This window comes from Molothrus aeneus, chromosome 3, assembly GCF_037042795.1.
Source record: "Molothrus aeneus isolate 106 chromosome 3, BPBGC_Maene_1.0, whole genome shotgun sequence".
NCBI lineage: Eukaryota > Metazoa > Chordata > Aves > Passeriformes > Icteridae > Molothrus > Molothrus aeneus.
This window is the reverse complement of record NC_089648.1, coordinates 2335931-2360425: the sequence shown is the minus strand read 5'-3', so window position 1 is coordinate 2360425 and position 24495 is coordinate 2335931. Positions and strand designations below refer to the sequence as shown.

The following is a 24495-nucleotide window of genomic DNA, read 5'->3' as shown; positions in this document are numbered from 1 at the left end:
TTGCAGAGTGCAACCAGGAAAAATGCCATGTTTAAGATCCGAGATAGTTAAACTTCCCTCTAACCGCAAACTTCAGCTGGTAAGTTGTTTCAATTCCTCAGCATCCGTACAAATGGTGGTTTTTTCGTCTTTGTTCGTGAGGCAGAGCTCCTGAGAAGCTGGGAAGGTACCTTGGCTGCCACGGAGCGCAGGTTCCAAGGGATACACGAGGCCTACAGGGAATTTCGTGCCCCAAACGCTCCCGATTCCAGCGGCAGCGGGGGGAACACCTGCTCTATCACCCCTCCGACCCTACCGGTAACAGTCGGAAAGAGGAAACTTCGGGAGGGAGCCAGAGACCACCCCCGAAGCCAAACACCCGGCAGCAGCAGCTTTCCAACCTCGCCAAGCCGAGCCAGGCTCCTCCAGGCGCCGCTTCCCTCACAGCTTCGGGAGAATCGGTGCCCGAAAAGCACCTGCACCGCGCACCGAGGCCGGGCACAGCGAGGGGGAGGCAGGAGCACTCCGAGCCGCCTTTGCTGCTGCTGCTGTTGCTGGTTCAAAGGGACCCAGCCCAGGCCCGGCTGCCCCGGAGCGGCTCCCGGCAGCTCCTCAGCCCGGCCAGGCCCCGCCGCGGCTGCCGGGGATGTGGATCCCGAGGGAAAGGGGGGATGGAGCAGGGACACGGCGGCGGCAGGCCCGCCCCAGGCCGCGGGGAGCGGGGAAGGAAGGAAGGGGGAAGGAAGCGCCGAGCAGGGCATGGAGGGAGCTCCACCATGGCAGCGGAGAGAGGGAACCCCGCGGCCGGGAGGCCCGAGGCGGGCGGGGAGAGGCGAGCAAGGAGGCGAAGCGGGGCTGTAACCCGGTGCAGAGGAGGGTCCGCGGGGTCCCGGCCCGGGGGGAGGGAAGCGGGGGAGGGCGGCCGCACTTACTCTCATTTAACACCTCCAGCAGCTCGGCGCAGCTCTCACACATTGTTCATTAACAGCAGCAGCAGCCGCCGCCGCCTCCTCCCGACCATTGATTGATCCGCTCGGTGCTGCTGATTGATGATTGATGGGGGCCGGGGCGGGGGTCACCGGGGGGGAGGGGAGGGAGGGGGCGGGAAGGAATGGGAAGAGAAGGGGAGGGGGGGAGGGGGGGGGGAGAGGCAGGGGCCGGTCTGGGATCCGGGGCGGCTGATCAATGCAAATGAGCCTGTGGCGGCGGCGGCGGCAGCGGCGGGGAGGAGGAGGAGGAGGAGGAGGAGAAGCCGAGTCACTCACTGGCTCCCAGGGACTCCACGCGCCGCCATTTTGCTGAGGGGGAAGGAGGAGGAGGAGGCGACGGGAGGGAAGGGGGGGGACAGGGCGCTCGGGCGCCGCTCGGCAGTTTCCGACCAGGCAGGAGGAGGCGAAGGTGGCCGAGTCCCTCCTCCTCCCTTTTCCCTCTCGCCCCGCCTTCCCACCGCGGTTCCGAGCGGCGGGATGGCGAGCGGGGAGGAGGAGGCAAGGGGGCGGGAGGGTAAAATGGCGGCGGCGGCGGTGGCGGTTGGGCGCGCGCCCGGGGAAGGGCGGGAAGCGCCTCTCCCTGCCCTCTCCCTGCCCTCTTCCCGCCTCCCACCGCCGGGAATCTCCGCCAGGAACGCGCGCACGCCTCCGCTCTAACAGCGCCGGGGGAGCGGCTTCTCCTGCCCGCCCCTTCCCTCGGTGCCTGGAGCCGCGCTCGCCGGGCTGCCTCGGGGACCTCCCGCCTGAAGAGAGCGCTTAGCACGCTAAGCCGAGCTCCGTGGCGAGGAAGCTCCCAGCTTCCAGGCGCGTTTCCAGGTCTTTGGGGTGGTTTCTTGGCGTTTTCCGCCGTCGGGGCGCGGGACGGAAGAGCCGCCGCCATCTCCTTCCCGCCCAGCGCGGCTGAGGGGAGCGGGGGCACCTGTGGCCGCCGACCCGGACCCCGGGAATGGGCGTTTGGAGGGCTACGGTAGCGTTTTCTACTAATAACTAATTTATTTTTACCTCATAGTTTTCTGCCCTACTTTGTTGGGGGAGGGGGAGCTTTGGTTGTTGTTTTTTTTTTTTTTGCTTCCCACCCCCCCCCCCCCTTGTTGCACCGTGATTTATTCTGTACAATCAGAAATGGCATCTGTGACTGGCTGGAAATAGCCTTTTCTAAATAAAAGACACGGTGAAAATGAACGAAAAACTTTAATTGAGGATACGTAATTTATGCTGTTACAACTACCAGTTAGTTCAGTCTGCCTTGGGTACGTTTTGACCGAGGTTTCAAACCCGTGGATGCCAAAATTCAGGCAAGCATCTGTTTTCCATTAAAAAAAAAGCCCAACCCTTCTTTTTTTTTTTTTTTTTGCCATCTCTGAATGCTGCTCCCTCTCCCAGGTACATGTAAGTGGAATAGGGATCACATGATGGATCTCGGCTGGTGTTTCTCCCCTCAGCAGGCACTTCCCGAGTAGGAAGCGCTGTTTTTATTTCTGCAGTACCACCCAGCGGCCAGTCCGTGTTACTCTGAGTGCTGCGAGCGCACCGACCTGTACACGGGATTAAAAACCCAAATCTATTAATAGCCGCAATGCAGATGCCATATAGTTTAGCAGAAAGTCAAATAGAATCACCAAATGAGGGGGAAAAACAAAAAAAAAAAAGTTGTTTTGAATTCCTCAGTGGCTGTCTCGTATTTCTTCCACTTGAACTAAATCTGCTGGCATGGTGGAGATCCAGTTCTGTGCTTTTTTAATTCCGTGTGCATATTTATCCAGGCTGATAAGAGCGTGGTGGTTGTGTGTGTAACCTCCCACTGCAGGCCACAGAATGCTCAGCTCCAAACAATCCTCGAGGCGTCACTGTGTTAAACTAAGATTAAAAATCCCACTGCTGTTCAAAAGTAAGAGACAATTAACTGTAAACAACAAGTAGGGAACAACTACAGTGCAAGTCAGGAATATACTAAAATGATGTTTCACCCAGAATTCTTGTCACTGCTTGGTTTTGAAATACTTTCCATGGTGAGCTTATCAACAAAGATAGCTATTCCTAAATATTCCCTGCTGAAATTTCCTTTTACTATTTTAAACTAATACAGAAAATTAACTTGAGAGTCTACAGGAGACACAGATTCCTTGTCTGTCACTTTAATTCACATAACATGTTAGTTCAGATGTATTTCAAATGGGAATAACAAGGGGCAGTAATGCAAGAGGGAGATTGAAGACTGTGAGTAAAAACCTAAAAACTTCCCTGAAACTTTTTACTAATCTTTCTGCTTATATTTAATTTGTAGGTGTTTTAATTCCTGACAGTGTCTTTTCTAAATTATGTATTTTCTGTTGATAGAAATCTGACCAGCACGAGCTAGTTAGCTATTAATCTAACTGGTTACATCACTAAACCTCCATAATAATAACAACTATTTAATTGCTAACTGGTTTAGTTATTAAAATGACACAGATGTACTGGACCCTGTCAAGCCTTTTTTGGTTGCTTCATCTCTTCCAGCTGGCCTGAGAATGCATCATGGAAGAATAAAAGGAGTCCAGAACATTGCAGTTGTGTTCTGCTCCTGCCTGAATTAATGTAGTGACACCTTTCTCTTCTACAGCACCGATTTCAAAGCCTGAGGTCCGTCAAAATGTAGACCAGAGGATTTATGTGTGAGTTTTCACTTGATGTTGTGCTGCCTTACCTTCTGTGTGTCCAAGAGGATTTCAGTTTCTGTAGAACACCTCACTCTACAGTCTGCATCATCCCGTTTGAATTTGCACTTTTCCCTCTGCTCTTCCTTCCTCAAGCAGGCCCTGCAGTACCTTTTCCAGCAGACTCAAAGTGCCAGAACATCTTCAGAGATGGTTTTCCTGAGCAATCAGCTGTCTGAGCTGAGGGCAGCCCCTCACAAACACCGGAGTCCCAGAGGGGACCTTCTGGAGCCCGCTGTCACGTGCCAGGCTCAAGGAGTAGAGCACAAGAGCGTGGCTGACCTTGAGTCACTCCTGCTTTTGAGCAGAACACAATATTGAAAGCCTGATTCCTTTTACTGTGCTGGTTTCCTTTTTTTTTTTGTTTTTTTTAACTAGAGACTAAATTGAATTCTTTTAAATGAAATTAAATGTTTGCTTCCAAGCTGAAGACAAGACCTGTCAGTGGCCTGGTTACAGAGATCATCAGCCTCCTGCTCTTGCATGCTTTGTTTTTCCTGTTAACCTTTATTCTCTCTCAGTGCCATCCCAGCAAGGCTGTTTTATCCCCAGGAGGCCTCTTCCCTTCCCCTGGCTGCAGTGCTCCTCATCTGGGAATATTTGCTCTGGTAAAGTGCCAGCACAGCTCTTCTGGAGGAGTAACTTAGATAAATGCAAGACTTGGGCAAAACTAAAATCCTTAATCCAAGAGCAAGAATATGAATTTTCAAAATTCATGCCCCAACACTGAGCTAGCAGTTTAACTGGACTCCAGTTAAATCTCTGACCTCGTGTCTGGAATGCTGCTGGAAACCACTGGAGGCCATCAACAACAGTCAGTATCAAGTTCACCCACATTTAACTTTCAGCACTTGACTTCCACTGCTCTTTCAGCACTCTGAGCTTTTTAACAGGGCCCATGTCTAACTAGGCTTTGGTGTCACAGCACCCTGAGAAGACAAATCCAAATTGATTTACCCCAGATAATACAGAATACTCAAAATTTGGCCACAGATATCATGTAAGTACAGACAAGGCATTGCTGAGCATGAGGCTGCCACCAGAAACTGAACCACTCCCAAAGTGTTCCAGGCAGCTCCTGTTGTACATTTGGGCCTCTTTTGGACTTTTTAGTGGTGACACACACTTGCAGTGTTCCTTTGGAGAGCTGTTCCTGTCTGGTTAGCAATGTCCCTGTTAAAATAACCAGCAGTGGGGTAGGAAGGGGGCTGGAGCCTGCTCCCAACACATGAGGGAAAATTTTACCTCCCCTCCCCACTCCAGGTGTTAGATTGGATCATTGCTGATAATCTTTGCTGAAATCACAAGATCCACAAGAGACTGCAGACTTCAAGGCTCAGGAGAAGCTGAGACTATTGAAAAGGATTTAAGATTTCATGGGTGTTCACAACCAACAAACAGGCACCCCACATTGATCTGAGACTGGGAAGAGGTTACCCAAGGAAAAGTGCTGGGTGACTTATTTACAAGGAGTAAATAAAAATGAAAAGCTGAGTGTTTTGTTTTCTTCCAAACTCTTAACCTCCAAAATACTCCTTCCTCCTCAATCCCATCTTTCCTTGTACTTGAAACACAAAGAAAAGCTCACAGGTTTGTAGGTGTAAAATCTGTGACTTTTAGGTACTTGAGGTGCGCTGTACATGGGATAATGACCCCAAAAATTATTCCCTTAACGGGAATGGCCAAGCCTTTTCCCAAGGAACCTGCTGACAGGGACAGCCTTGGACAGTGAGGGGAGGATGTCCTGAAGCTGAAAGCCTAAAAATAAATTCAAGGATTGAGAAGCATTCCTGAGGGGCAGGTGGACAGGATGATTCTTTTACTGGACAGGTTTATTCTTTTAGTTTTTTTAAAGAGCTGTCTCCATCTAGCAAGGGGGAGGAGAAGGAAGTTTATCCACACCTTCCAGCACCCCTGGAGTCTGGGGTCAGTAATTATCATTTAGCCAGTGATAAATGGACTCTGGGACAGGCTGGTCCCTCACCACAGCACCAAGGCAAATTCCTCACCTCAGGCAATTTAATGCATCATTTTCAGCATCTTTTCTTCTTTTTTTTCCCCCTTTAAGCTGAAGTTTTATTGCCTTTTCAGTGCTAGAAACTATCAGCAATAACTCTTAGAGCTTCCTAGAGAGATGAGCATTTCTAAAGTCTTTTTTTTTGCATAAATATTAGCTTTATTGGAAAATAGTTCACTTAAACCAATCAGATTAACACACACCAAATTATTCTAGTTTAAAAAAACCAAAACCAACTAACCTAAAATGCTTTGGAAGATAATCTGCTTCAGTTACAGTAGCAAACACATCATGGCAGCCTGAAACAAAGTACTTGGGGTGTCTTCATCAGCTGACAATCAATCCATGTAAACACAGAAAACACCCTGAAATATTTGTATTTATCAATGTACCTGGAGTACACAGAACTGGTTTGTTTTTTGGGTTTTTTTAGTAAAATCTGTATAGAAATATGCACAAAACATTGGTTTACATATAATTACAAGTTATGGAGATGTTTATATGATGGTTCATGCTTTTTATCCATATATTTTGATTTACAGAGTGTGCATTAGAACTAGAACTTTCTTAGATGTACATTGTCTTTTATTTATTTTTTTTTTTCACATTCAGGATAACTGCACTAGAAATATGCACACACACCAGTCAAATCTTTAATGGTATCCAGAACTCTACAGAAGCTGCATTTTTATAGCAGCTGCAGAGATCAGGGAAAGGCACCAATTATCTTAAGAGAACAAGACAAGACCACAGTTAAATTTTTAGATCTAAAAGGGAAGCAAAACCTAAGATTAGAATGCTGTTACTAGAGAACTCTTAAAGTATCAAAATAACCAAACAGCTCTTCTTTGAATCAACATAAAAAATACATTTTGGGTTTGTTGTTTGCGAGTTCAGGTCACATTTCAATTTCAGTGAACAAGCAGACCGTGAGCCTCAGCCTAACTCCAGTTTGAAGGGAGGAAGGAAGGAGCACAAACACACACGTGTGTGCATTTCTGTTCAGAGCACAAACACACACGTGTGTGTATTTCTGTTCAGAGCACACACGTGTGTGTATTTCTGTTCAGAGCACAAGCACACACGTGTGTGTATTTCTGTTCAGAGCACAAGCACACACGTGTGTGTATTTCTGTTCAGAGCACACACGTGTATTTCTGTTCAGAGCACAAGCACACACGTGTGTGTATTTCTGTTCAGAGCACAAGCACACACGTGTGTGTATTTCTGTTCAGAGCACAAGCACACACGTGTGTGTATTTCTGTTCAGAGCACAAACACACACGTGTGTGTATTTCTGTTCAGAGCACACACACGTGTGTGTATTTCTGTTCGGAGCACAAGCACACACGTGTGTGTATTTCTGTTCAGAGCACACACGTGTGTGTATTTCTGTTCAGAGCAAACACGTGTGTGTACTTCTGTTCAGAGCACACACACATGTGCGCATTTCTGTTCAGAGCACACACACGTGTGTGTATTTCTGTTCAGAGCACAAACACGTGTGTGTATTTCTGTTCAGAGCACAAGCACGTGTGTGCATTTCTGTTCAGAGCACACACGTGTGTGTATTTCTGTTCGGAGCACACACGTGTGTGTATTTCTGTTCAGAGCACACACGTGTGTGTATTTCTGTTCAGAGCACAAGCACACACGTGTGTGCATTTCTGTTCAGAGCACAAACACGTGTGTGTATTTCTGTTCAGAGCACAAACACATGTGTGTATTTCTGTTCGGAGCACAAACACACAAGTGTGTGTATTTCTGTTCAGAGCTGTTCTGAGTGCAGTCAGAACCAATTCAGCCTTCAGCTCTGTGACTCACGGGATGTGATCTGCCATCACGCCATTGCTGGGGTTCATTTCCATTTTAATCACCTTCTCTTACTGCTCTGCACGGCCTCTGCTGAGCTGGAGCTCTGCTGCTGCTCCCAAGCCATTTCATGTCCCTCAACAGGACCTCAACTGCTGTACTTTAACCTGCCCAATAAAGGCAATATCGCCTTGAGGGTGGAGCAGGAGGCTCCAGGCTGATGGGAAGACATGAAAAAGCTGGAACTGGGAGCTGCTCTAAGGAGAGTAAGAAATGGGTTCTGGAACTGTGGCAGTATTTTGGGAGGCTGTAGGCAGTCCCAGCCATGGGGGTCTCAGGGGGTCTCCAGGCAGTGCCACTGCCCAAGGCCCTGCCCGTGGGAGCCACTGAGCTTCGCCAGGGCCGAGCACAGGAAGGAACAGGAGATGCTCCCAGCCACAGAGGGGCCAGAGCCCAGCCTGGAAACATCCTGGGCACAGCTACATCCTACAGGAACACCACTAACTCATGCACTTCTACTCCAAGGAACACACAGCACAAAGCTAACAACTACAGCCCACCGAGGGGCACACAACAGCCCCAGCCTGCCTGGCCCCTGGGACAGCTCTGACAATGGCTACACCTCATCCCACAACAGCCCGGAGACCAAATCCATGGAGAAACCTGGGGAGAGCTTGACACAGACTGCTAGAGAACAGAGACGAGACACGACAGAGAGGGGGAAGCCAAGACTGTACACAACCTTAGTGTTCATACTGCTTCATATATCTGTGAAAATCATTTAACTACAAAACTTTAGGTAGAAAAATAACCGTAGATCTTGTCTACACATGTTATTAACATGGACTATTATTAACTGTTTAGTCAAGATACAGTGCAATACCTCTTTGAAATAAATTGCAAAGAGTCCAGAGAGAGAAAGAGCAAGAGTACCTCATTCCTGGCATTTTATAGTAACGTGGTATGGAATAGTTATCCACGGAGGTAAGTCAGAACAGCTACTGTACTTCCAAATGGAACCCAACTTAGTTCGTGGTAACTTCAAGCACAACCAAAGTCCTTGAGATGAGGCAAGCCAGAAGCAACAGTTATCTAGACCTCAAGGAGCTTTTCCTACGCCTTCAAATACAAATCTTAAATATGATCACAGCATTTTCATCCAATAAAAGAATAAGCCAAAGAAAGAAAAATAAATGTAAACCAAGTTTATTTTGCTCTTAAGTAGTGTTCTTTAAGCACTACAGCATGGTAAACAATGTAAATTAGTATAAGTCATCTCAAAAGCCAGTTTTTTTTTTTTATTTTATGAGTTGTTAAAAAGATGCAGCCTATTCTAACAGGATAAATATTTTAACCATTTCACTTCGAGTTAATGAAGGCTCACAAATGAGCAACACTCCTCATTGAGGAAAACAAAAAGCTGTTGTCGACAAAGCGACAGCACACACACAAAAACAAAAGAACTGTGTAAAAATAACTAACTGTACTGTGTTCCCATACTCTTTAGAAGTTGCTTTACAATGGGATGATATGCACATGATCTTGCTGCAAACTTGCCATACAACTTGCAAATACACGTAGCCTATAGCCTTACCACTCAGTCCAGAAAGCTGCTAACTGATCAGAACAAACGCAGCACTAGAATCCTCTGCTTAACAATTAATTCTGTCTGCTTTACTCTTTACCTTTTCTCCTAGACTGCAGGACAGACTAGAAAGAAAATGACTCCGAATTAAAAATCGATACTCTGACAGGAAATTGTATTGTTTTGCAATATAGTCTTTTACAAGTTACGCTTTGCCTATTTTCCCCTTAGCCACAAAATGGGCATGAAGTAATTACTTTGAAAATGCCTTAATTTTCAACTTCATGCAAATCTAAATAAAGATGACCAAACAAAAGCTTAAACAATGGAAGGATATTTCACAGAAAATTTCTTATACAAAAAACACATAAGAAAAAGGGCCACTAGGTGACATTTTAATTTACAAATTGGCATCATTTTGGTCAACAAATATCCAAGTGCTGTTTTCTTCTATCACAACAAAGTAGCTGTACAGAAAGAAAACTGCAAAACTTGTTTTATTTTTGTTTTAATCGCACATCTCCTCGGGAATTTCATGTGGATTAAGGATGCCAGGTACAGACATCTGAAGTTTATGCTTCTCCTCTTGAGCCTGCCGAAGGGCTGTTTCTCTCTCCTCCAAGAACAAGTCTGATGTGTCTTCACCTGCAAATTCCTGGGGTAATTCACACAAAAACATCACTTTATTGTCAAGTGCTTAAGGCAAAGTAATAGCCTCCAAAATTATACAGGAAACATTTTCCCTTCCTGTTCCCTGACAGGCTACTTGCATGGTTTTCTGTTCCTAAGGTCACAACCAATATAAAGCAATATTTAAAGATGTTCACCATGTGTTACAGAATGGGATGCCACACCCAGCAGCTGGAGTCTATCCCCACTAAAGCAGAATCATTACAATTCTGAAATACCTGACAATTGCAATCTCAAACCTAATTAGCAAATTATTTCCTGCAATCTTATCATTCCAGCATCCTTAGAAAAAAATAAAGGCATAGCATTAGTGTAGTGAATTTCAAAACTGGTCCCAGTTCCAAGCAGAATGAAAAAAATCTGGTTTTAAAAACAGATTTTCCATTAGATTAAAACTAAAAACTAATTTCCCATTAGATTTAGTTTTGCAGTTGTCCTAAGACATGAGGATTGTGTGCACAATGCATAACACGAGCAATGATGTTCAAACCCATTTGTGAAGTGAAATCCCAGTGAAACAGGTTCCATGAACACTACTCAGTCACACAAGCCATTGGACAGAGTTCTCACTGCATTTTAAAAAGATGCAAAATAACTTCTAATTCTCAAACAAGCACTGACTCCACACTGCCCAAAAGCTTTCCAACAATATCCTGCTGAAAATAATTTTTAATTTTTTGAGAAAAGCATGCCCAACACACCTTGATTTGGACCAGGAAATCCCTTAGGTGTTCCTTGAAGGCAGGAATATCCTGGTTTAAACTGAAGAGTCCTGTTACGAACAGCTTAACCTGGGCACTAACAGCAAACACATCAGTTAGAATCCCAAGAAATAAAAACCCACCGAGGAGCATGAATGAATCAAGGCAGACTTACTCTTGCAGGTGAGGAAATGCAGATTTGAGGAGATTAGCCACATACTCCTGAATAAACATTTGGTTGTTCACTGGGTTGCCAGGGTTTAAAGGAGTACTTATCTTTCCCTCTTCTACCAAGTTGAACATGTAGGCAAGGATTGACGCATGCATTGTCAAACCTGCAGATCAAAGGCACACACAGGCAGCTGGTATTCAGAAGCAGTTGTTACTCAGAACAGGATGTGAGCCATTCCTGTGATGTTCAGGGGTGCTTGGAAGCAGAGGCCCTGCTCACCTGCAGTGTGGGAGGTGTCTGTGACCACGGAGAAGATGTGCTGGAGGATGTCACAGAAATAGGTCTGATAGAAGCTCTGGGCAGCCGTCTCCTCCTGCGCCACGTTCTGCAGCAGGGTGTAAAGGATCTGCAGTCCTGCACAACAGGCATAGAAAAGTGACCAGGAGAACAATATTCCAACAGCTGGGAGATTCTGGCCTTTCCCAATAACAGGAATAGCCCAAGAGATCCTGATGGGCAGCAGGATGCCCAGCATGGCACACGTGGTGGGCTTGTGAGGCACTGCCCAGGCTGGCACTAGAGGGCACTGCCTCCCAGACACGACACGCCCCTTCAGCTTCATTATACTATCATTAGCATATCATTAGCATAAAGAGCCAATCACATTTCTTGATGAGCAAAAACCCTCTACCCAGACAAATGTTGGCCGTTTAAACAGAGAAAGATATTTTAATGTTTAGATTTAAATGGAAACTTCAATTACTTTACTTGGTGAAATGCAACTGAAAAACATCCTTTCTCCCCATGCCCAAATGCCTAAAAGAATCACTGGTTCCACAATTTTTTGTGGCATAATTTTAAGCTGCTGCTTAAAATGTTCAGCCATTTCAGAAGACTGCCAATGCTCAGGTGGCAAAGAAAGCAAGAAGAAACTGTAACAGTGCTGTCTTCCAGCTACAGGAATGAATCAACCATCAAACATCTCAGCCCATCCATGGATTCTTGGCTGACACCTTGGAGCTGAGACAGAGGAATTCTATCCTTGTGCAAATGCAGAATCATGTGAACAATATGCTATGTTTGATTAAAGAAAAGGTAAAAAAAGAACAGCATTCTATCAGAAAATCTCTGATCTGTATTAAACACTTCCATTTACCTGTATCTGCAACGTTTCTCATTGTGTGTTTGAAAGCCCAAATAATAGAATCCAGGACAAGTTTGAACTGTGCAGGTGGAATGGCCAGGAAGGCTGGGAAGCAGTGAGAATTTACAGCTTGAAGTAGCAAGAAGAAGTTTGTTCTATGTTCAGGATATTCTTCAAAGTCCTAGAAGGGAAAGGGGAAAAAAGCCAAGTTTCCTTAAGTTCCATCACAGCATCTTCCATTAAACAGAGCAAGGCAGTACATACTGCACACTTATAGAGGAAATAATGGACTGAGCAGCAGTGGTGTTCTTACACTTGAAATATTTATCAATTTTAGCACTTTCTCCTACACTGACATTTGACTTCTGCCTGCAGAAGTGCAGCACGCCAAGGCCCCAGAAAAATTACTAATGGCTTAAATCAAGAACTAACCAAAGAAATTTAAAGCAATTTAAGATACCTAACTAGGCAGCTCAGCTATAAAACAAGTACATTCATCTGAGCAGAAATCTTGTCAAGTGCCACAAACGCGCTCTGTGACTGGGAAAAAAAACCAAATAAATCCCAAGATCCCACACGCTGCAGTGACATTCAGAGGGAGATGCCTCATCCCCAGCTTCAAACAGAAATACCTTGTTGATCATGTTTAATGTGCACTCAAAGACAGCATCGAAGATCTGAGGTATTTCAGCAGTGATGTGTCCCCCCAGCTTGTTGACGATGATGGCCATGGTGCTGAGCACCTCGGGCTCGCGCGCCGCCGGCACGTTCCGCTGGTAGTCGATGAGAACGGCATCCAACAACGGAGGAACAAAGTTCTCAGCTACCTGGGTGGAAGAGTAAGCCAGGTTATAGCAGAGCAGCTGCTGGGCACAGTCTCAGGCACAGTCAGCAGCCAAGTTAGTTCCTCCTTCAGTTACAGTGAGGCTTTTCCTCAGGAAGTTGAAGTTCCCATCCTCTGTCTCCATCTTAAATCTCCTTGTCTCCCTTTATAATTACTCTCAGCTAAAATTAACTGAAGTATCTCAAACACTGCTCAGGCTTACCTCTTCTAATTCCACTTCCTCCATTATATTTTACACACCTCCTGAAGCAAGTTCCTTTGACCAACAACTGAACACAAAGCAGAATTCTTCCCAATTCTGTCTTAGGGGTTATTTGTATAAAATGCATCCACTTACCATCTGCGGATCATTGGACCTGCTCACCCAGCCAGAAATTAATTTTAAAGTTTCCCTTTTTACAGTCCTCATACTTCTAATCAAGGGCTGCTTTGTTACCATTTCACCTGGAAAATTTTAAAGCTTCAGTTAATTGTGTGAGGTGCCAAAAAAACCCCAAATCAAACAAACAAAAAAAAATATACCCCAAAACAAACAAACCAAACCAACCAACCAAAAAAAAAAAATCTCAAAAAAACAGAACAAAACAAAAAAAAAAGCACCAAAAAAACCCCACCATCAAATTAACTTGATATTAACAAAACAGAATACTTGATTGTTTTATCTGAATGACAAAAACTATTAAAGACTTCCTTTGTCTTTAATCTTGGCAAGTTGTAAAAACATTCTGAGGCAACTGCAATCACAGCAGTTGCTACTCCAGGAGCTCACCAGGCCCTCAGCCCCAGCAACTGCTTCCTCAACTTCACTGTGTCTGGCAATGATGAATTCTGGCCATTAGATCAGCTGAATGAGAAGTTATTGATTTCTCTGCCAGTTCTACCCTGAATTCCGAGAAGCCGCTTCAAGGTAAAGCAGCTGTGCAGTTACCAAGCTGCATTTGACATTCCAGTTCCCAGGTACACCCTGTGCACTGGCCAGAAAACCGGGCACAGCACAGAATTCAGCAACTGACTCATTTCATCCTGTAAAGGACTACTACAGAAGCACATTCTGCTGAGATGCCACAGGCCCTAAGTTAGCTGGTAAAAATAAGGGAGGTAATTGAGAATTCCTCCTGTGATTGCAAGCCTGGTTTACCAGGACTTTCAGGCATCTTCAGTCATTACATTTCTGCAAGACAGCCTTGGTGCAGCACACACTCATCCCAAAGCCTGCTGACATTTTCTGAAGCAATGAACAGCATCCTATTTACAGACAGTCCTTTAATACTCAAAACCAGAGCAAGCTAAAAGAACACAGGCTACCTACACTGCATCTCAGCAAGATGCTTATCAACTCTAAGTGAGCAGCCCTGGTATTCTGCATTCTCCTAAACTTGATCATTTATAGAGGTTTCTTCCTCCCTCTGAAGCTGGGAGTTCTTTATTTGAATACAACATCTGTTAACAAGCAAAGATGTAAGGGAGCACTTTCAGTCCTTCCCCACTGTCCCAAACAGTAAAATTAACCTAACTGGGATGTACTCTGGAACCCAATGGCAGACACTGCTAAACCCCATTTCCAGGGAGAACATGGCATTTCTTACCATTCGCCTGAATAGCTGCAGAAATATTTTCACTTAGGCACTTGTACACATTCAGCATATCTAAATAAATTCTTCCAAGCTGAATCACAAAGGGGTGGCCAACTGCTTTACATGCTCGTACATTGGTTTTCAGAATGCTACCAAGCTGCTTAACTGTTTCAGGATCCTTTAGAATATCAACATTCTGTGAAAAAAAATAGAGTTCATCTTCATTAGTGAACACAACCACCCTTTGGCTTTTAATATAAAAGCCTAAGTTTAAACAATTTATATACTGCCTTAAAGAACAGATCCCTCAAATTTATGGACTTTTTACAGAGATCCCACAGTTTATTTCATGGCATTTGCCACTACCTCCAACAGAGTCAGGATAAAACTTCATTTCATTCTGCTTTTCTGCAGAATTTTTTTGCTGCAGTGCTACAAGCATTACTCTAGTTAGAGAAAGAAGAAAAACCAAGGAGATGAAGAAGTTGAAAACAGATAGAAGGGGTCCAATGGAAATGCAGTATGTTCTTGGGAGAAGTCAGGGTAGGAAAAGTAACTCAAGCTTGCTTAAGGTTCAGGCCCTTAATTAGATTAACTGCAAATGGATTGTCTCTTGTGCAGTGCAAGACTGTTGTTCTTTAATGTGTAGAGATAAAAGTATTTTCAGAAGACTGAAAGAAATAGAAGACAAAGTAAGAAAAGATTCTCTTTATTAAGAGATTGGTGGGAGCAGAAAGGAAGAACAGTGAGCAGTATTTTTAGCATTTTAACTTTTCTGTTACCCAAAAGCCAAGTGAAAGGGAAGCATTAGAAAAAAACTACTGAAATGAATTCTGTACAGTAACAGATTGTACTTTAAATCAAATTTAAACAGGTATTTGTTCTGTCATTTAAGTCTCCTCTCTCAAAACAACACCTCCATTGTCATGTCAATCTCTGTCTCAGCCATCATGTAATGAAGTCCAGCCCAACTCTGTGCACTCAGTGTGAAAAATACAACCAGGGCAGGGCAAACATTTAGCAGGGTTTTGGACCTGGACCCAGAACACATTAAAATGGAAGAGCTCACCTTTGTTGCCTGCTGAATGATGCTGTCCCACACCTGGTTGGGCAGCAACATGTACTTTTCTATCAGATGCTCCTGCACAGTCTGGTCTGTCTGTGCCCCAATCATGTATCCAACTGCTTCGTAAAATGTGTGCACCTGAGGGAACAGCAACACCACAAACACCAGGGTTAAAAGGGACTAAGGAAAAACTCAGTTCTACCAGACATGTTTGAACTGTGCACTGGCTCCCATCAACCCTGAAGGATCTTCTTCCAGGTGCCAGATCCACTCTGCCTGAACTTTCTGTGCATTCAGTGTGCAGGTGCGCACTGCTCCTTTTTTGGAAAGCACTGAGTTTTGCATTTTCCCTTTTTGGATTGTTCCTCACTCCCTCCTTCCCCAAATACAAGAGCTGTAGGTATAAACTGTTCAGAGTAGGATATTGCTCTTCCCAAAGCACAATCACCAAGTTACACACAGTATCTTCTTGAAGACACTCCAGAAATCAAAATTCCAACTAAATGCACTTTAATTCTCCTTCCAAACACTCCAACTGACATCTCAGCAATGCATCTTGATCATGGCATTCATACTCTAACACTGTCCCTAAGGAAAACTAAAGAATATAATTCAATGGGTGTGCAAAACACCCCCACATTTCAACAGGAAGGAACTGTGCATTAATCTTTAGCAATTATCCCCAGCCCCAAACAGAACCTACCTGCTGTGGCTGAAGGTCACAGATGATTGTGTTAATATTGTTCAGGATTTCATCAATAAATGGCATGACCTCTCCCACCTGAACCTGGACAAAGTGTCGGCGGCATTTTTGTGCTATTTTTATGAAGGTATCACAAGCCATGTCCTGGACACCATCGTGGGTTTCTAAATGAAATTCAGGCAGTTACTCCTTTGTATTTTTTCCCCTTCACGTATAGGCTTTTTTTTTTTTTTAATTATTAAAACAGCAAATTAAAAAAAGCAGATAATTACCATGCATAAATTCAAACAGCTTGTTGACTACTGTCTTCAAAAATTTCCAGTGAGCTCTCAAAAACCGTGGGTATTGACCTACTATATACATTATATTTGATGCAATAATGGCTTTATTGTCCTTCCCTCGCTTTTGTTCGCAGAGTCCCAGGAGATCCTACAACACAACAGATTCTTAGGTTCCTCTTCAAGTTTGTCTTGTTTCATTACAAGCACAACCTCCTATAAGCAGCTCTATTAAAGGTGGTTGCCCACAGTCAAACTCAAAATCCAAATGAAGAAATAAAAACCCAAACAAGTCTGTTAAGATTAGGACGATGCAATCATTCAAGTTTTATCCAAACCCTGATCACAGTGTTTAAACTAAGCAATCTCCATTTTAAACTATAACTAAGGATTCCTGCAGGGGGAGTTCAACAAGCCTTACACTACTCAATACTGGCTGAGTAGCTGATAGATAAAAATACAGGCTCCACATCAAATAGACAAAGTTAAACTACATCTTCTGTATGATTAAAAACTAAATATTCTGTAAGCACCTTTGTATGACTTTATAAAGTCTGTTACTCTTGTAAAAATATTATCCACATATTAACCAAACTTTGAGTTTGATCAATGAATATACAGATATAGCAAAGGTGTAAGGTGTTAGGCTAGTTACAGCCATGGGGTGGCTTTGCCACTTTGCCAAAGCAATCCTTTTCCATCTCTTCTGCATCCCCAAAGAACACATTTAACCATAAATTAAATTTTATCTGATGCAAAGGCTCCTTGGATCAATGCATTGTTCATCGCTAACATATTCATCGCCCCTAAATTCAGCATGGAAGATTTCCCATTCGTTTATTCTTCTCCAGCAGGGCAGCCTCTCTAAGCTGACAGAGCAGGATTTCTGCAAGCTTGGTTTCTGCAGCACAAACTGGAGTGTGAGCAGGCTGTGCCCAGCATACCTTGATCACTGTGACCAGGAACCTCTTCTCATCCTCCTCGTGCATGGCGCCGCTGATGGAGCCGATGGCCCAGCACAGCGTGTTCAGGTTCTTCCAGGACCACTCCGTCCCATTCACCTGATTGTGGAGCTTCTCAGTCATAATTCTTTCTGTGTCTGCATAGTCCAGATGTGTGAGATAAACTGGAAGAGATCAATGTGGAACCTTTGAAAGCAGCAGCCTGGAGCTCAACTCCATAAGCACTTCCCATAAAAACCCACTGAAGCTCTCAGGTAAAATTGTCCTGGTTCCTTCCTGAAGTCATGACAGCACAAGGCAGAAATTTGTTCAAATTATTTTAAAGATGGACAAGAAATTTCATTGAGAATTGAAGTTCTAAGGAACTTCAGCAAAACTTCACATGCAGGTAACATGAAAAGTCTAAATCAATGCATGTCCCACGTGACACCAAGGCAAGGCAAATTTTTACCAAAAGGCATCTGTACTGATGGCCTGTAGGAATATGGGACTGGCTGCCTGTGGGGACATTATACAGTGTGTAATCCCACACATTTTCTCCAGCTCTGTATTTTATTGGTGGTTGCAATAAGCCACAATTAAAATGGAGCTGATGCTCCTGAACAGGTCTAGGTGGAAGATTCAGGTATCACAACTCAGTCACTTGCATCAGCCCCTAATAGGATTAGTGTCTCCAATATAAAACTCTAAATCCCAGCAAGTCAAGAGCAATTTATGGCCAGGTTCAGAAATAGATTTTTACTGTACCACAAAATACAGCTTCCACCACATTCTCCCCCTTTTTTTTTTCTTTTCTTCTCCAAGTGAATCTTATAGGTAACACAACATAAGCAATAACAAACCTGACCTGCATTTTCATAGAAATAATCTTGTATCTGGCAAAACAACTTATGCTCAGGACATACAGTAATTGTTTCACAAAACAAAAATGGTTTTCACATTCCATAATGCAAATGTATTAAAACAGTTAATTTAACACCGGCTATACCTACATACCCAGCAGACAGGTGAGAATAAAAATACCCACTACACCCACATACACTCTGCATCTCACAAGCTTTCCAACACACACGTTCCTAGAGCATCAACCTGATGCTCAACACTCAGTGTTCCCATCTGCATTTGAGAAAATAAATTTAACATTGAATGTTTAATGTCCTGGATTATCTGACAACTATACTCATCATCACTGCAATACCTAAGAACAAAAATTAAGTAGTGAATTACTACTCCATCAGGTTATAAACCACTGCATGCCTCAAACAGGAAACTTCAGAGCAGGCACTGCCTCCTCCCCTTGCAGCCTGTGTAGTACTCCTTGCTGATAACCATTCACCCACACCATAGCTGAGATGCTAAGATAACACACTGCAGCACTGTGATGCAGCTGCACAAAGCCAGGGCCATCTGCAGCCAGTTCACTTACCCAAGGTTTCTCTCATGTTCTTGTACAAGTTGATGGAATCCGTGTCCTTCATGAACTCCCGAACCACCTCCCCTTGGTCATTCTCCACCACCAGGACTTCTTCAGGCTTGGCCATGCGGCTCACCATGAGCAATCGAACCTGGGGGAAGCTCAAACTCCATCAAACTGCAACCACCACCTCTCTCCCAGCTGCACAAGTGGCTCCAGAGCCCTCTGCCCAGGCAGCCTCAGCCACACACAGGGTACAACCAGCTGTACAGAAATGGCAGCTAACAAATGCCAGCTTCTTCCAGTGAGGACAGAGCCTGCTGACTTCTCTCCCTCCAATGAACAAGCAGAGTACTTAAAGAAACCCCAACCTATGTAACATTTACACTTTCCAGAGGTTCAAAATGCTTATGTCATATTAGGGGTCTTTTAAGGACCACTTCTCCCGAACACACGGGTTTTCCTCCAACTCTTTAACACCTCAAGCCTTTCTGTTTACAGAAACTGCTTAATTCAGATTTATGTTAAAATTAAGCATCTTAAAAAAGCTGAAATATCACATTAATTATCTTATTATATACTGGTGTCATCTTAAAGTATTTCCACATTGATTCTATAACTAGAGTTGAATCAACTATCGATTACTCTAAGGTAAATTTTCTTATGTCTCTCCTTCCACGAAGTGAACTCTCTAATTCAGAAAGAGGAGCTGAATCTCCAGAGTGCCCTCCCCCTTGAGCATGGGTTACCTTGGACAGAACAGGCAAATAAAGCTGTCTCCTTGGAGGGACATCGAAGTGCTGGCTCCCTGAAAGCAGCGGCGACGCCGACGTGGAGAACGGGCTCTCCCTGTAGAGCTCAGCAGCTAAATGGTTCCAATATTCCAGGCAAATCTTGAAAATTTCAGTTTCTTCAACTTCTGATACCAACAACATGTAATGAAGAGCCTGGAAAAGAGTGGTTTGAACACCCAGTTAGTGAGTGTATCTGCAGATCAAACCACATGGATTCAAGTTCAGTTATCCAAATCCTGACCAAATGCCAAGTGAATCTGAGAGTTTGGAACAAGAGGCATTGGCACTGCAATGCCATTACTTGCAGGTCAGAGCTGGGACTGGCAGAACAACTCCTAACAAAGGACTCCCTCACTTGTTGTTATTTTCAAAGTGTGTTTGTATTCTTTAATCTGAAATAGCCTAAAGACATCTTAGAAATGCCATCACCAAACCAGCCTGGTTGGAAATTATCAAACCCACAGCCTCTGGAGCTTCTGCAAGTCATTTTCAGAACCTCAAAAAAGCCTCACCAGCTGCTGTCAGTGACTGCTATTCTCAAGACCATTGCTGCTACTTTGTTCTGGATCCTTTGACCCTGGCATACAGCTCCTTTGCCTTCAGAGAAGTCATCTACCAGAACATTTCCAACTTCCTTCCTGACAGAACAGCCAGAGCAGGCTGAGCAGGGAAAGCCACTGATGCAATTCTGACAAGCTCAGATGCCAACCCGAGAAATTAAAACTACACAGACAAACCTCTTTTGCCTAAGCTTATTATGCAGTCCCTGGTGAAAGATATCAAAGCAATTGCCCATTAGTGAACAAACAGAATGAAATTATAAAATCTGAAGATATTTTCATAGATTAAACACGCCAACATTAAGCACTTTGAAAGGTAAAGACCTGATACAGCATCTCCACCTACAGTGTCAGAAGAGGGACTCAGGACACCTGTACATTGCTCTTTATACATCAATTTCTCTAGGTAATTTCACTTCAAATAACTGATGTAGATTCCTCTGCTAGTTTGCAGAGATCCAGTGAATCCATGGAATGATTTCAGCTGCTACGTCCAAAGTGCAGGAATTAACAGGTTAGAATGATACAGCTTTTTAAAGTAAACCTGTACTTAGGTTCTATTACACCAGAGCTTACAGAAGCTTAATTTGCAATCATTTTAGGCAGGCATAAGAACTTTGTTAAACACTTCAAGCCTGAAAGTCTTCAGAACCCAGTTTTGTAAATGCCTTTTTACACAGGCCTTCCTAGTACAGCCTCAGTGTAAGTAGAAACTTGAGCTTTGAGCTGTGTGCCCGATTCCCAGTTATTTTAAAAGCTTACTACTTGCAAATTCAGGAATTATCTGGAACTGTTACCAGCTGCTCTGAGTCCATCTTCTAAATGAGCTACAATAATTTGATATTTGCAGCCAATTTTAATAATACCTTTTTGTTTGTTTGTTTTTTGTAGAGGGCTACCTCCAGAAGATATTGAGAACAGACTGGAATTCAGATGGGCACACTGGATTACAGCTAATCAACCTGCAAAATGCACTTCCCCCTCCCAATATACCTGGTCTCCAGGTTTAAAAATTGGGGTGGTGATTTTCTCCCCCTGTCTCAGGGCAGTTCCTCAGCCTAGAACCTCCAAGCCTGCACAGGGCTTGATTCTGCACACAGAAAATGGTGCTTCAAGGGATATGGAGCAGCTTCCATTCCCTTGGAGTGGAGCAGTAGCAAAAAAGTCACCACAGAACAGTTCAATCCCAGCAAAAATGCTATTCACAACTGAAACACCACAACTGAAAACCCTAATCTTGGGATCTACCCCTACCACAGCATGAAGCAGTTCCCTCAGTGCTTCAGCCTTTCCAACCCTTCCTTCTTATCTGAATCTCCAATATTTGCCACAATCCCAGTGGCTTTACTGTCACGGTCACTTGGTAGGGCTCTGCCACTGGCACACAGAGTCTTTACTGCATAGAAAATCTCATTCTTGAAGACTACTTAAAGCCTTTCAGCTGGGAAATGGCAAACTAGGCAGGAAACTACTCCAGGATGGAGGAACTGGCCTGGAGCATGAGCTGGACCCTGAGAGCAGCTCTGGGTGCTCAGTGACAACAGAGACTGATGAAGTCACTGCAACACACCTTCATGGGAGAGGTAAACAGAACATGTAAACCCGTGGAAAAACAATATATTAATTGACTTTGAAGCACTATTTGACACTTCCATGCAGGAACAAGAACAAAGAGGGTGAGACAGAGTTAAGTTTTCAGACATTGCACTGGTAAAGGATCATTGAAAAGAGAAGGCCATTGAAGCATACTAGGAAACCAAACTGTTGAGGGGGTTTTGTTTTTCTGACTGGTTTTTTCTCTTCCCAACTTTAATTACAATGATCTAGAAATTGCATTAATATCACATCCTTTGAGCATGAGAACACACCTGCTACATTTCTGAAGCAGATAAGCCAAGCTGCTTACCTCCATTAGTGTTTCCCTCAGATTTAACCTTTTCTCTATAAGTAGACCGTGCTCCTTGAGGAACGTGCAGAGGAACAAACTGAGATTCTGAATGAAGTTCTGTTCATCATCTTTTCCATTGGAGTATGCAAGTCGGATATTGGTATTTAAAGGAAGCATCTGACAAAAAGAAATCGTCAAGAATTTCTCTTTTTATACTTTTTATTAACAAGTATGCTGCTTTTTGTTTTTTATAATGAACCTTCAAGATGGACCATCATTATCAAGACAGGAAAAGATTGTTACAAAAAAACCCTTCACCCATCCACTTATGATATAAATACACTGAGGAAGGGACTCATGTACCTGAATCTGAACTGCTCAGAAGGGAATGATCAGATTATACAAATTTGATGTATGGTTTTATCTCTTCCAAAAATTAAAAAGAAACTTGCAGAAGTTAGGTCAGTTTAGATCTTGAGACACACAGTTCACATTTCCCCATGAGACAGCCCAAGGGCTCAAAATATTTCTCAAATTAATCAAAGCAATAGAGCAGAACTGCAGCTGGATCAAGTTCAGAAAAACACACTTGGCATCTTCTGATCAAGCCACAAACACCACCAAAGAACAATACTTTTCCTATCAAGAGCTCTGTAATGAACATAAACCTGGCAACTTTCTACAGAAATGGATTTTGTGATATGAAATTCAAAGGGAGATTTCTGATAAATGTTTACCTGTTTTAACTGCATCATGGTCAGTGTAAAAAGTGTTACAAACTGTTCTTCATACTGGCTTACACTGACACCTGCAATCTCTGTGAGGCACTTCAAAGAGACATTTCGAAACATGGGGACATTTAAGAACTGTTGAGGGAAGAAAAAAAAATAAAAGAGCGTTATAGAAGTGTTGTACATCTTTTCTGCAATTTGTATTTAGATTTTAAGAGCTATCATTTCTTTGCAAGAATACCTTGTATATTAGTGTGCTGATTAACTTGGTCTCAAATATATATCCCAGAGGAATCCAGTTCAGAAATCGTAGCAAAGTTTCCAAAGTTGCATGGACTAAGGGAGCGTTTTGGGAGTTTTCCTGTAAATGAAATTTTGGAGTTTATGGCATTGTGACACTGCTAGGCACAAAGGGGGGGAAGTTTGAAAACATCATTAAAGAAATGTGACTTACCATCACAAACTGACACAGCTGAAATATCTGAGAGAATTCATTGCACATGCTGTAAAAAAAAAATAATTGAAAACTAAGCATTTCCACACTTCATAAATCAAAATATCTATGCTCACAGGACAGGTCCTTAAGAGGACCTTAGATGCCATAGAGGCATTCTACAGCCACCTGGTTTATCCCCATTTTCATGGTAATAATCCATGTTTGAGGTAGCTTGAAGCCTGCAGCTCAATTCTAAGAAAAGAAGGAAATCCAACCAATCAATGCTGAATGCTATGTTAAAAGCATAGGAACCATCAGTCAACAGATGCTACCTGCAGCAAGGTACAAACCCCTGTGTGTACAAAATGAAGTTAGGGATCCCCTAAGGAGTAGTGCTTCAAAGAAAAATCACTAACCCTCTTGGGCTCAGAAATGGAATTACACAGCTGTGGGTGCTCACACAAAGGCTCCAAGTGAGAGCAACTATTTAGCAGCAAGCACAGAGCCTACTCTGCTCATCAAGATTTAAACAGATATACTTGCCTGTCTTTCAAATGCTTAGCTTTTACTTGAGTGATCTGGCCACTGGAAAAATCAAACACTTCTTCACTGAGCAGTTTGAGGATGACCATGTTGTTCTGGCAGAGGCTCTCGCTGGTCCTGCTGGCCCCCACGATGTCACTGATGAACGTGGGCCAGTGCTTGGGCCACTCCTGTTTCAGGATCTGCCAAGGGAGCCAGCCCCACGTCAGACACACAGCAAAGGCACAGACTTCACAGCAAGGTGCAAACTGTTATGAACTCTGGCTTACCTGAACAAGAATCATATTCAGTTTCCCAATGTACACTTTCTCTTTCTGGAAAAGAGCAGAGAGGAGTCAGGTTTTGCATAACGCTCCCCTCCCTCATCCTCCCCTGAGAATTCCTCACTTACTTCTACACACGCTGGGTCAGATGAGGTCTTGATAATTAGGCCAACAACGTATTTTTTAATACCTGCAGAAGAGGAAGGGATTTATTTTCAGCTATGCCAGATATCACAGATGCAGCAACAAGTATTTCTGAATTCAGTTTCTTCATGGTTTTCAACCAGAAACACCTCTACCAGGCCAGACAAGCCTGAGTCAGTGAGCATCCCTCTTGTGTGCTACATGGGGAAAATGCACCTTTATCAATCCTGACAGGGGATATTTTAGATGTACAAGATGGCTTTACACCAAAACTATTTCAATGAAGCAAAAGACTGAGGATTAGAGTGTCCTTGAAGTAATCTGTAAGTGAACTCTAAGAATAAACAGAACTTCCCAAGTGTGACTCCAGTTGTAATGCCAGGTTTGCTAAAGTGCATGAAAAGCTCTGACACATCACCTGCACTGCAGGCAGAAGTTCACAGATGCTCCAGTCCACTCAGGTGATCCATTTTAAGAACAGGAATTCCTATGCACAGCATTTTAAAGTCA

General features: G+C 43.7%; 2 protein-coding genes and 1 long non-coding RNA gene across 3 annotated transcripts in view; 1 reads left to right on the top strand and 2 right to left on the bottom strand.

Moving 5' to 3' along the window:
- Window positions 1-1009, bottom strand: part of USP34 (ubiquitin specific peptidase 34) — a 118835-nt gene extending 117826 nt beyond the window's left edge. Inside the window, exon 1 of the mRNA XM_066546024.1 lies at window positions 912-1009. Within this exon, the coding sequence (XP_066402121.1) occupies window positions 912-954 (43 nt within the window). The 5' untranslated portion in view covers window positions 955-1009. The remainder of the gene's footprint in view (window positions 1-911) is intronic.
- Window positions 1010-1510: 501 nt separating this feature from the next.
- Window positions 1511-5158, top strand: LOC136555142 (uncharacterized). Its single transcript, XR_010783430.1, has 2 exons — window positions 1511-1935; window positions 3468-5158. It is a non-coding gene; the product is annotated as an uncharacterized lncRNA (long non-coding RNA).
- A 3525-nt stretch (window positions 5159-8683) lies between these two features.
- XPO1 (exportin 1) overlaps window positions 8684-24495 on the bottom strand; it is a 34057-nt gene continuing 18245 nt past the window's right edge. Inside the window, exons 5-25 of the mRNA XM_066546023.1 lie at window positions 23970-24031; window positions 23848-23892; window positions 23579-23760; window positions 23054-23102; window positions 22841-22960; window positions 22606-22734; window positions 21887-22045; window positions 19376-19573; window positions 18639-18777; window positions 17195-17376; window positions 16245-16401; window positions 15973-16136; window positions 15273-15407; window positions 14216-14399; window positions 12967-13073; window positions 12418-12612; window positions 11798-11966; window positions 10921-11055; window positions 10645-10804; window positions 10470-10566; window positions 8684-9733 (exon numbers count right to left, since the gene is read on the bottom strand). Coding sequence (XP_066402120.1) covers window positions 9587-9733; window positions 10470-10566; window positions 10645-10804; window positions 10921-11055; window positions 11798-11966; window positions 12418-12612; window positions 12967-13073; window positions 14216-14399; window positions 15273-15407; window positions 15973-16136; window positions 16245-16401; window positions 17195-17376; window positions 18639-18777; window positions 19376-19573; window positions 21887-22045; window positions 22606-22734; window positions 22841-22960; window positions 23054-23102; window positions 23579-23760; window positions 23848-23892; window positions 23970-24031 — 2915 coding nt within the window. The 3' untranslated portion in view covers window positions 8684-9586. The remainder of the gene's footprint in view (window positions 9734-10469; window positions 10567-10644; window positions 10805-10920; window positions 11056-11797; window positions 11967-12417; window positions 12613-12966; window positions 13074-14215; window positions 14400-15272; window positions 15408-15972; window positions 16137-16244; window positions 16402-17194; window positions 17377-18638; window positions 18778-19375; window positions 19574-21886; window positions 22046-22605; window positions 22735-22840; window positions 22961-23053; window positions 23103-23578; window positions 23761-23847; window positions 23893-23969; window positions 24032-24495) is intronic.